This window comes from Rhopilema esculentum, chromosome 11 (assembly GCF_057945365.1).
Source record: "Rhopilema esculentum isolate cy_ngs chromosome 11, ASM5794536v1, whole genome shotgun sequence".
Classification (NCBI taxonomy): domain Eukaryota; kingdom Metazoa; phylum Cnidaria; class Scyphozoa; order Rhizostomeae; family Rhizostomatidae; genus Rhopilema; species Rhopilema esculentum.
This window is the reverse complement of record NC_142825.1, coordinates 10,473,456-10,486,301: the sequence shown is the minus strand read 5'-3', so window position 1 is coordinate 10,486,301 and position 12,846 is coordinate 10,473,456. Positions and strand designations below refer to the sequence as shown.

At 37.6% G+C, this 12,846-nt stretch overlaps 1 protein-coding gene across 3 annotated transcripts in view; it reads left to right on the top strand.

Moving 5' to 3' along the window:
* LOC135693972 (uncharacterized) overlaps positions 1-12,846 on the top strand; it is a 47,763-nt gene that overhangs the window by 31,532 nt on the left and 3,385 nt on the right. For all 3 annotated transcript variants that reach the window (XM_065212583.2, XM_065212584.2, XM_065212582.2), the window contains exons 9-16: positions 93-231; positions 2,329-2,584; positions 5,512-5,728; positions 6,296-6,563; positions 7,518-7,705; positions 9,730-9,904; positions 11,136-11,254; positions 11,955-12,023. In XM_065212583.2, the coding sequence (XP_065068655.2) occupies positions 93-231; positions 2,329-2,584; positions 5,512-5,728; positions 6,296-6,563; positions 7,518-7,705; positions 9,730-9,904; positions 11,136-11,254; positions 11,955-12,023 (1,431 nt within the window). The remainder of the gene's footprint in view (positions 1-92; positions 232-2,328; positions 2,585-5,511; positions 5,729-6,295; positions 6,564-7,517; positions 7,706-9,729; positions 9,905-11,135; positions 11,255-11,954; positions 12,024-12,846) is intronic.

The window sequence follows — 12,846 nt, the reverse complement described above, 5'->3', positions numbered from 1 at the left end:
GCGGTAATGTCGAATTTCATGTCCCCTCTCCCAGTGACCCCCTCACTTTTAAGTGCCAACTGAATGCTTAAAAATTATCTTGTTTCTTTTAGGTTGCAAACCATGTTTTTGGCTCTGTATTGTGTTCACCTGGGTGCTTTAGTGTTTACCGCGCAACAGCTTTACGCGATGTGCTGCCTTTGTACTCAACTGGAATCGATAGTGCAATGGATTTTCTTACTAAGGATATGGGTACGTGTTTCACATGAATAATGCCACTACACTAAATTTTGCTAAGCGTGATCGTATCACATATACTTGGTGGCAGTGCATGAAAAAATTGTTCCTTCCTATGACCAGACAAAAATCATGCATAAATTTCGAAAGTTAAACGAAGAAAGGGTCTGGTTTCAAAAACCTTAATGATGTGTCAACAGTTTAATGTAAATGAAAGTTTCAAGGTACATTTATTTAAGCAAGTTTACTACCATTTCATATCATTTTCTGTTTTGATGACTTAAAATTATTCTTAATTTAGTTATGATATTAACCTCCTAACTGATGAGAAGATTCTCAGTCAGGATATTAAAGTTTGCTAGAATGCAGGTAGAACAGTACAAATGCAGATCAAATTTGGGTAGCTGTTATCTTTGGGTGATGGGGACAGGCATTAAAGTAAACAACATTGAGCCCAAAATGGATCTTTGTATGATGCCGTTGTATCCATTGGCATTTTGAACAGACTATTTGATAAACTTATAGCTCAGAACCCCTTAAAGAAAACAACTGAGAAAGTCATGTAAGAGAAATTAGTTTAATCACTGTGACATGCAATATACAGTATAAGCCTTGGGCGCATTTACATCGCAAGAATTTGTAAAAAAATTCAAACCAGATGAAGAACTTAAAACTTCCAAAAACATTCTCTAGGGCACTTAGGAAAGAAAACAATTTGAACCTTTACAAGGCATCAACATGAGATAGGATGCTTTTGTCTTTATGTTTTTACTTTTAATGAACATGAAAGAAACAAAAGTGCTAATTGCAAAAAGGTATTCTTTAAAAAATTTGCTGCAGAACTCTGTTCATGAAAAAATTACCTGCGACCGCTCGGTCACATGGTCGGGTTTTCATGAATTTTCGTTTCAATATGTCAACCCTCGCCGTTCTTTGGAAAGTAGAAAAGCTCATAAAAGTCATTCTTTGTGCATAGTACATGTATTCAGGTGGCTTTGATATGTTTTAGTAGCTATTATTACTCCTTTTTCAACCTAAACCCTCACTTAGTTAAGAAATTGCAGCAACTAATAAGAATTACTTCCAGCGTGTCATTTTAATTTACCATATTTTAAAATGGAAGGTGCACTCGAGTAAAAGCTGTCCTCAAATAGAGGCCGCAGTTTTGATGAAAAATAGTGGATAGAAGTCGCCCTCGACTAGAAGTCGCCCATCATCAAAGAAGCTATGCATCATCACATTTGTCCATTCTTTTTAGAATAGAAGACCTCTGTCTTCCCAAAATGTTGGGGGACAACTGCCTCCCTTTATCCTCTCTGGGTGTCTGCCACTTTTTATTGTTTGTTTCTATTTCTCCTCTTAAAATTAGAATAATTTTAATCATTGCATCCATAAAAGACAAAAAGCAATTTCTTAGGCGTTTCCGGGAAATGGGCGTGGTCGGTCGGTCATAATTGGTTTTGAGAATGTCAAATTTTTGTCTGGATCCGCCCCTGTATTTGACCTATCTTCCATATCGATTCTACTCTACTTTATGTGGGAAGTAATGCTGTTGGAAACAAGGCCCCAAATGATTTAAGTATTAATGTTTGAAATTTTTTTGAAAATGACAAAATGGCAAATACCAGATATTGCCGAATGTTAATTTTGCCGGCTTTTTTACTCCAGGGGGCAACTGCCCCCTCGCCCCTCTATAAACTCCCAGTGGTAAAACCGACTCTCCTCCATTCCTATATCAAATATGACATGAATGTCCCACTTCTTCTTTCGTGAGTTTTGTCAAGGCCTGCCTTCAGTTTCTGTCTATTCTACGCTAATCCTTGATTCAACATTAGCTCGGCCAATCTCAGAACTTGGACAGAATGTTGTGAACAGTATGTGCCCAGGTTTTTAAGTTTCAAGTCAATCAGTAACATGAGCAAAGCCTACCATAGTTTAAAAATCATTAACATGGCTCAGGATTTCAGAAAGCTTTTTAAACGTGTTAGATTTTCATTGGCAGTGACATAAGCAATGAACGATTTTTTAGTATCCTAGCTAGGCTTTAAGATATGACTTTCAACAAGATAAACACAGGACCTATTAGCATGAAATTTTATACATTCTATTCAGGTGAAGATCGTTGGCTTTGCACATTGATGGTAGAAGCCGGGTGGCGCCTTGAGTACTGCGCGGCAGCAGAAAACAGTACCTACTGCCCAGATAACTTTGAAGAGTTTTTCAAGCAACGCCGGAGATGGGGACCTTCTACTATTGCCAACCAGGCATTGCTTATCAACCAACAATTGAAAGTCAGGGAAAACAATGATGAGATAAATTTCTTGTTTATCCTGTACCAGATTGTTCTTATGGTATCTACTGTTATTGGGTGAGTATCTACATACCTTTCTATCAGTTGCCAGTTTGACATCGCTCTCATTCATCATCATTGTTCATTCAGCCGCCGGCGGGCTGCTTGTGCACCTCTGAATGATACCACACCACAATCTTCTGTCTTGCGCCTGTTCGATACATTCCCGGAGAGATGCACCAACCAGGGCCTTGATGTTATCTGTCCATCGGTGTTTCGGTCTACCTCTACTTCTTTGGCCCTCAACAAAACCCAACATTACGGTTTTTTCCAGAGAGGAAGAGTCTCGGCGTGCTATGTGGCCGAAGTACCGTAGTTGTGCTTTTTGAATATTTCTCAGCAGGGTTTTCGAGTGCCCCTCTCTCTCCAATACCTCAATGTTTGTAACACGGTCGCTCCATGATATTCCAAACAAGCGTCTGTAAGCCCACATTTCGAAAGCATCGATCCTGTTCCTTTCGCGTTGTCGTAATGTCCATGTTTCGCAGCCGTAGGTGGTGATTGAGAACACGAGTGATCGCAATATTCGGAGTTTCGTGTTGCGTGTTATGCTGCTATCACGCCATATTGCCTGCAGCTTTCCAACAGCCGAGCGACCAATTCCGATTCTGCGGTCGATTTCTTTCCTGGACTCTCCCTCTGCTGTTATGTACGATCCAAGAAAGTTGAAGTCTTGAACTCGTTCGACTTCTGTGCCATCCACAGTCACGGTGTCTTGTGTCTGGTCACCGATCGCCATCAGCTTGGTCTTGTCTTTGTTGAGATATAGTCCCACTTTTTCGCTTTCATCCTTGATCTTGTCCACTAGTCTTTGCATGAGGCCGATAGCAGTTTCTAAAAGTGTGGTATCGTCTGCGTATCTCAGTTCGTGTATTCGGTTACCGCCAACAGCGAAACCACAGTCCTCTCCTTGTGCGACCTGTCTCATAATGTATTCGCCGTAGATGTTGAAAAGCAGCGGTGAAAGAATACAACCTTGACGTACGCCTTTACCTAGGTTGAAAAAGTCCGTGATGCCGTCGTCGGTTTTAACAGCTGCACCTTGTGATGAATATAAATTCTTGATAAGATGTATGATATGTAATGGAAATCCCATCTTCTCTAAAATGTTCCAGAGCATGTTGTGATCCACGCAATCGAAGGCCTTACTGTAGTCAATGAAGACCATGAAAATACGTCGGTTCTTTTCGATGGCCTTTTCGATAATCCAGCGCATGTTGGCGATTTGGTCACGTGTACCACGACTTTTTCTGAAACCTGCCTGTGTTGGTGGGAGTTCACGATTGAGGTGGTTTTCCAAACGTGCTGCTATTATATAAAGAAGAATTTTGCTCGCGTGTGAAATCAAGGAGATGGTACGGTTATTTTTTCATTCCCTTGTGTCACCTTTTTTCGGTAAGGTAATCAGCAGTGATTTGGTCCAGTCATCTGGCCATTTTTTTGGTGCTCCAATGCTCACTCTAATGGTTATCATCTAATGGACATCGCTCTAATGGATATCAAAAACCATGTTAGTGGGTTTACAAATAGTTTTTAGAATTTTTAGACAATGTACGGAACGGTACGGAGGTTTTTAAGACCTTAGTATCATGCAAAGCAGTAATTTTAAAGAATATACGAACTCTGATTGGCCTATTTCGATCCACAACTGGGTATATATTTTCCATCTGGATCTTTTCGACCCTGATTCTGACGTTTTATAATCTGAGGAGTCTCAGACGAAAGAGCTTCAAGTATGTTGTAAAATGTTTACTTTTTTCGAATATATCTTCAAAGATACGAAAGTTTCCTTAAACCAAGGTGGTATTTGAAACTGGCAAATATATGCCCTAAAAATGCATTGACTTACCAAGCTCCTTCCCCTCCATGAAACTTCCCCTTCTGTGTTGGAAGCACTGAATCATAGACTGCAGGACCAATCTTAATTATAAAGTAGTTACAAACGAAAATCTTGTGTGTGCAATCGGAGCAAACTGCACATGAGTTCATATAGTTGTAGCTATTCAAGTGCTTTGTTTTCAGGTTCAGGGAACGTTAGCTATTTTCCATTATACACAGTGTAACTCTTGTATTGCTGGTGGCGAAGAATGAGACAGAGAACAGAGAAATTGTCCTCTACAATCCTGTAATCAGTTAAATCTAAACTAAAAAGATTCTGCTTTAATTTTTCATCTGTTTGTGCAGACAAAGTTTCAAGGAAATGGCATCGTCTTTGTTGGGCAGACGAGTCTAGATTTTAATTTTAGGGCTTTTATTTTATTCATTTGTCTTGGCCAATGAGAACGTACATCTGATACGCATGCACATTATGGCAAAGACTTACAGACAAAAATTAAATCTCAAAGCGCTTCACAGCATTAATCAAAACTATTATATATTAAGTTACATAAAGTTTCATTATGACACTCTTTTCTCTTAACTTCTTCGTCTTTGGATTTCAGACTGACTTATTTCTACTTAAGACTAATGAATGTTCTTACCACAAAATATGTAATATGAAACATAACGTCATTAATTTTAACTGCGCATATGAATATGATGCCAACGGACTTTGGTGGTTCGTCTCAGGTGCTGGGTCGTCTCAGGTGCTGGGTCGTCTCAGGTGCTGGGTCGTCTCAGGTGCTGGGTCGTCTCAACAACAAGTGAATGCAGGTGCCACACTCTTCACTTTACCTTTACTGGCGTCTTTTTGGACGCGATTAGGTCTTGAGAATCTCAGCACCGTCCGATAACGTAGGTATAATCCACTTAATTGAGGCAGGAAAGTATGTGGGGGTGTGGTAAGCAGTCTTGAATATAACATTTGTTTTGTTATGTGTGACATTTTAAGAAGATTTAAAGTAACGTTGAATTGAAGCGAGGAAACATGACTTCTTTTTGTTGGGAACGAAGAAAGACCAATGCTTTTTTCAGACTCTAACTTACTATCTCCTACAATATTTTAGGCCGGCAACTGTCATTCTGATCGTTGGAGGTGGCCTAACGTATTCCTACACATCCCTGGATTACACCGGTGTGTTTGTAACGCTGTTTCTTATTGTTGCTGTCTACATCATTATCTGTCTAAAGACGAAACAGGAAACACAACTGAAGTTTGCGAAGCTGCTCACATTTTTTTTCGCTGTTATCATGTCCATTGCCTTAGTTGGCATTATTTTAAAGGTATGAAGTTCGTTATCAAGATAGGTTGTCTTTGTATTGCTGTATCTAAAAGCAGCTAAAATCTTAACGAATGCTCAATGCCAACTGGACTGTAGACAGCAATCCATGCCTAATAATGAAATTCAGAGTTTCAGAAATTCAGAATACAATAATTACCAGCGATAACTTTAATAAGGAATTGGTAATCATTCAAGGGTCGTTTTGCTAGTTTCACTTCAAATTTACTTTCTTAGCGGTAATAGCAATCACTAAAATTCAATGCAGTTTATAACTTACCACCCTGCTGACAACCATTATTAGAAATATTGAAATATTGTCACATCCCAACATTAAAGAAAGCATTAATGACCAATTAAACCTTAAACATACTGATTCATTGATGATTTCAAGGTCACGCATTTGAATGTGTGTTTATTTAGCAACTCAGGGGGAGCTCTGTATGCTGCGTCGAGATACCGTGCATCGGTGTGTTTCCTTTCCAAGAATTGCTTTCATATCTTATTCTACCAACGCAGAAATTTGATTTTATTTATCCGTAAACAATATGAATAACTCCTTGCTTTTTAGACTGTCAAAGATGTTGACAATTACACTCGAGTTGGACAAGCAATTTCAAATACGACCACTGAGAAACCACCTACAAAAGAACTTTTATTGTTGTCTCCGACCACTTGGTATCTGTTTGCAATGATTGCTTTCTTTTTCCTGACCTCCCTTCTCCATGGCTTCGAATTTATGGCACTGGTCCATGGCATATGGTATCTGCTTTGCTTGCCTTCTGGATATTTGCTGCTCACGATATACTCAGTGGCCAATCTGACTGACAGATCTTGGGGTAAAATTCATTTTATTGACTTAAAGGCATTCGAAAGTTACAAAAATGACTTGAAGGACCTGTCAATCAACTATTGGCCAATCGATAAGCTCCAGATAATTGTCACGCTTATAGACTGGCCACTTTTTTATTGCCAGAAGGCCTAAGCCACTTTAGTATTTATTGATCGCTTTCAATTTAAGTTATACAAACTTCTAAACGACAGAAACGAAAGCTGAGAAGCAGAAAATCTTTTGTTACTAATAAAAAGGTCTTTTTGCTTTTTTCATGATATGATTTTATTGCTAGTTATATTTAGAGCCTACGTTTGCCGCAACTTTTAATTCTATTCCTTGAAAAACAATAACCTTCTCATCTTTAAACTGCCTTGACAAAATTCTTGGTGACCCGATAAATGTCCATGTTTATTAAAAAGGCTCAGTGTTGATAACTTCGTGTAATACTAAAGTTCAAGCTTTAAAAACAAGATACAAAACTAGGCTGTAAACGATAGAAAACTCAGATGTCTGGGCATGTTCAAACAGCGCCATATAGAGGTTAAGAGAAACCATGTAGAGGTTGATTGACTATGTTCACAAATAAAATATGATAGTTATGACTTAATTTTATTGGTGAGTCTTATTTTCTGTTCCCTGTTTTAATAGAATTTGATTCACGAGTCTGATGGTCATCACGCTCGTGTCGCTAATGAAAGTCGTCATGCTTTCTTATGATTGCTGTCGTGTTTTCTAAATGCTCTTTTTACACGCATTTTTACTGAAATTAAGGAAACGGCAGATGTCGGAAGCAAATGTATCGTGCTTGCTTTGCGTTTTTATTTTATATATTTTGTAAATGAAAGAGATATTTCACAGCCTACACAGCTATATGTAATTTGCATTTGCATCACTTCTTGGAGAGTAGATCCATAACATTTTAAATGCCTGTTTTGACGGAAGTTTATATACATTTAAGGTACCCGAGAAGCGAAAGTTGTATCAACAGAATCAAGCAACTGGACAAAGACGGCTATCGATTATTTTAAGCATTTATGTTGGTGCTGCATTCCGCCATCGATGAGACCCAAACCTCAGCCTGAGCAGGTTGAGACTATAGTGGTCGAAGATGGTCCCGAACAAGAGCAAGGATCACAAGAAACGGTGGTATGTTTGTCTTCTCCTTTCTTAGTAGACTTAGAAATCTTAAATGCTGTCCTTTATTATTTTGTTCTTTCTCGAGCACCAGCATATCTGTTCCCTATTAATAATAAATGGGACGTGCTTCCCATAAGCACAAACAAAACCAAGATGTACTTTATAATTTTCTAAAATTTCAAATTGAAATGTATAGAACTCAACGTAGTCCAGAAACTTTTTGTATTTTCAAAGTTGTCTTTTACAGCTTGAACTCAACAAATAAGAATGAATACTCTCACCTTTTACTTGGGCTTTGGTCCCGCTGCTTGATTCCTCTCTGTAAACGCTTTCCTTCGGAACGTCGTGGCATGGTTTTTTTGTTTAAGCGATAGCACCTTAGGAAACTGGGTGCAGGCGTTCACCATCTACATACAGGGAAACTAGGTCGGATAATATTGGCCTTAAAAATAGAAATCTAGACCTGTGGCGTGGTACTCAAAGTTTTCACCAATCTTTTTTGGTGCCCCGTAGAGAACTACACCCCGGGTACAACTCTACCAAGGCCCGATAGTATCATTAAGTGGGAACCATACTGTTAAAATTGTTCAGGGGCTTCAACAAAGGCTGCCATCATGGTTGGCGTGACCAAAATTTTTTTTTAATCACGCTCTCTAGAATGCGGGAAAACGCACCTTTTAGAAAATACTCGCTTATTTCTCCTGATTTTTAAATTTCAATTTTTTAAACTATCTGGTTCAGAGATAATATCAGTAACTATAAAAATGTATCAAAAAAGCTGGAGATAATAAAACACCAAGCTAACCAAAATAGGAAATACATCATAGAATTAGACAAGATAAATCACCTAGAAAGAGGCACCGCGGAGCATTGAGAAAAGTGGGGGATCTAAAAAAGTGAAGGGGCTAAAACTGAATAAAAAGGGGCTTTATTGGTTGGTATCAATTCTTAATATTTGGCATCTTTTGCAAAAAGTGGGGGGCTAAAGCCCCCTCCCAGCCCCCTGCTCCGCGGTGCCTGAGCAAAATGAACAAAAAGGGTTTCCAGTCAAGAAGAACTGCTACTACATAGGAGTAAACTAGCCAAAGTTGCATTAAAATAAACTTTCCAAAAAGTTTCCTAACCTATCATTGCAAAAAAGTGGGGGGAGGGGGGCTATAGCTCATGCTAGCCCAATGCCTGTTGGCAACCGCAGTTCTTCTGATTCTTGTTACCCTTTTACTATATTTGTTAAACACTGTTTTCACAAGAACAGATTTTATGTTTATAGGTAATTCACTATCAATTTCAAAGTTGTTCATGTTACAGGAAAAAATGCTTTTTAACAACAAGCGTTACTTTGCCGTTTCTTTGTGTTCAGTTATTCTGACATCTGCTGAGAAGGGTGTCTCCTCACATGGCTGTAACAACAACCATTGCTTTCTCCTTTGCAAAATATTTTCCTGTTCTGACTATAATCACTGTTCACTCGAGACATAGGGCGGTGATGACTAAAAACAGTTGATGTGTTTATCCACGTGTGACGTTTTCTTAATACCACTACAGTCCAATTCTACACGAGACTCGCTTTTGTGCCAGCCACATCATTTATAACGTTGCAAAAAGTGCTGTTTGTTTGCAACCACCTACCTTGCCTATTAATGCCATTTTTACAGGGAATTTATAGGTATATGTCCTGGTCATCTAGAAATAGATTAAAATCTCTTTTCATTTTTTGTAGGAATTGTACTGCATCCATGACATGTTTTTATGAATGGTTAAAATTCAATGTGAGAAATTCTTAACATCTCTAAAAACAAGACTGTGTTTCCAAAAAAATTTCACCATTTGGCTTTAAATATCTACAATGACATAGTTTGAGCAACGACATTTTAAGAGAACGCAACACATTTGAGCAGCAGCAACTTAGTTCTGAATTTGTCTTTCACTGTGTTATATACTGAAGGAATTTATTAGAGTAGAAATGAAAGTGATCAATGGTTGCTAATAGAGGAGATTACTGATCCATATAGGCACTAAATTTTTTTATCTAGGATGGTGAATCGAATGATGGCTGGGATAGTGATAGTGATAAACCGGATTCGTTGGACACCACAGACGGTGCATACGTTGAAGAAGAGACTGATCATTACCCTGTGCTCCCAGATCCACCCACTAAATCGGCTTTAAGGAGAGTAGGAACAAGAATGAGGAAACAGGTCAGCGTAGGTGAGTCCATATATTTTACTGGCGAAATGTCTTACCATCTAAAGCTACTTCACCAAAAAAATCACTTTCTTGAAATTTAGTTTAAGCACATTACTTTACCGAAATTTTACTTTACAAAAACATTCTTCTTTAAAAACGTTGCTTTACCAAAACATTGACTTGATAAAATATTACTTTACAAAAACGTTTATTTGCCAAAGATGTTACTTTGCTTGAAATTTAGTTTAGCAAATAAAGTTTTTACCAGAAAATTAACTTGACGAAACATTACTTTGTCAACCTTCACTTCAGCAAAATGCTTTTTTCACAAACGTTACTTTGCAAAATCAGTAATTTTTATAAAGCATCACTTTACCGACACATTGCTTTGCCAAATATTATTTTTCCAAAACTCTAATTTAGCACAACATTATTTCATCAAAAACATTAAATTACTGAAACGGTGCTTTACCGATACGCTACTTTAACAGAACATTGCATAACTCTATTTTTCCAAAACATCAAACATTGCCCTACCTTGATGCTACTTTGCCAATATTTTACTTACCTTTCGCAGTAATTCAAAAAAAAATTAAACTTTACCAAATCATTTTTCCAAAAAGTTGTTTTTGGATGGAATGGTGGTTTTATTTGCGAAAATGAATGAAACGTTTTAGTTGCTCAGTCACCCTTCTGATTGTTTGAAAAGTGAAATAGAACTCCTTTTCCTGTCATCTAAGTGGGCATTTACAGATGCGTATACAATTTATGTTTCATCTTCATACATTCTTTCCATCATTTGAGCAACACTGATTTTCCATTTCAATCCATATTCCATATGAAAATTAAGACCTAAATTGTTTGTTTTGAGATTTTAAGTTTCACTTTCAATTATTCTGTTTGCTATCCTAAACGAGCTTGCAACAATTAGCATAAAAACATTTGCAATTTTGGATGATGTACTTTTTTGATCTTTTTGCGAAAAAATATTTTAATCGTCATTTTTTATGTCTTCCGTTTAGATCTGCACGCCGGCTAACCGATTTCTAGTTGACTTAGACGAACTATAACTTTTAACAAAACCGAACTATATTTGAAAAGCATAAACCTTTTGTCAAGGTTAAGAGGGACACAGAGCGTTCACAAGGTATTGAGGTGAAACCCGCTTGGAAAAACAAACTTGAACATAGCTTAGAATATACATATATATTTTTAGTCCCTAGTGTTGAAAAACATTCCATCTGCTTTTCAGAAGAAACTGATGGTTTCAGATTTCCAGGGCAAAGCAGTGGAGTACGATTTGCGGCCAGAATGCCTCGTTTGCATTCCTCCATTTCTATAGAGGAATGGCTTCCAAGTGGTGACTACCAGGTATAATAATTAAGTAAAACATTCATATAATCACTTAATTCTTTCATGCTTCTGCAATATTTACTTTGTTATTCATTCCTTCTGCCTCTACTTATTCGTTGTTCACATCGAACCAGAATTACCAGATACTAAAATTTAGTCAAATTCATGGGCCTAAGCACCATCACTCTTACCACATCACTCAACATCGAAACGAGTCCTTCTTTCTCTCTCAATGGCTGTGCGTTGAGTTGTGTACTGTGTATTCTTAATCTTGATGCAAATTTGCGTTGATATTACGTTCAGAAATACAGAATATGAAAAAACTTCCCATCATAGCCTACATTTGCTTGCGTTTCTGAAGCAGTGATAGTCTCAGTAGAAAGACAGACCACTTGAGGTTGCATGTGCTCTCATACTTGCAAGATTCGAGTCCTTTGCTATCAAAACCAGCATGAATAAACCAGAGAAACATCCCTGTCAACCAGAACACGCCACCCTTCTAGTTACTTTGCCAGTAACTGGTTTATTTTCTTCGTCTGCTTTTATTTTTACTGTCTACGGAAGTTGTTTGTCATTTAGGACAAAGATATTAAAAAAGAAGTCAGGAAGTTGGTGATTTTATCTTGCGTAGATCGCTAATTCAAACAATCCTACATTCCCCGGCCTACGTGCTTGTTTATACATGATGTCATCGTTTATTTATATTCGTTTTTCCTAGAACTACGTTCGGTTGTTCAAAGAAAATGGTTATGATAATGTTAGTTTTCTTCAAGGAATCAAAGACAAGGTTAGTCTACCAAGCGTAAATTGACCATCTGATATCATTTTCTGCTTCCCTCGCGACTACCCGGCGCATCATTTTCAAATCAATTTCCTTATTGAAACAAACTTGATATCAAGATACTGTATGCAATTTTTGAGATTTTAATCGTTAATCGCATTTGCTTGTAAGAATTAGAGATCCTTAAATCAAAGCAGTCTGGACTAGTTTTTATATAGAATCGTGTTCTAGCAGTGCAAATCTAGCAAAGTTGCTAGTCGATAATCTGTGATTCCAGTCCATTTGCCTTTCTCAAGCCTTTCCTAGTCAAGATGTTACTTTGCATTTGAAAATCTGCAATGGCCCCCAGTTTCAATTAACAGCAGCTGAATGTAAAAATACCTCTTTCATTACCTCTTTCATACGATCAGATCCCAAGCAAGGAAACGAAAAGTCTTTCTTATCCGGAATCGGCACGGGGGCCTAACTTGTAGTTATTTGCCAGGAAAAAGAAGTAGAAGAAACGAGTACTGGACAGTCAGAAAAAATTAAGAAACTTCAGTCCTCGAAGCAAAAAAATTAAAAAATATTAAATCGTGATAAAACTCATAACAACAAAATTTTGAAAATCAAAGAACATGATTGTCCTGTTGGCCTAGAACTTAAGACACAAGGGATAAAAATATACGTCCCACATCTAAAAACAGCATCAGAACGAAAGCGAATCTGTTGACGTGATTAGAAAGGTCACGAACATTTCATAACATCATTCATGACATCATACTTAAGAAACTCTTAAGAACAATGAGTATTGAAATTTCCAGAATATTAAGAAACTGGAGTACTCAAA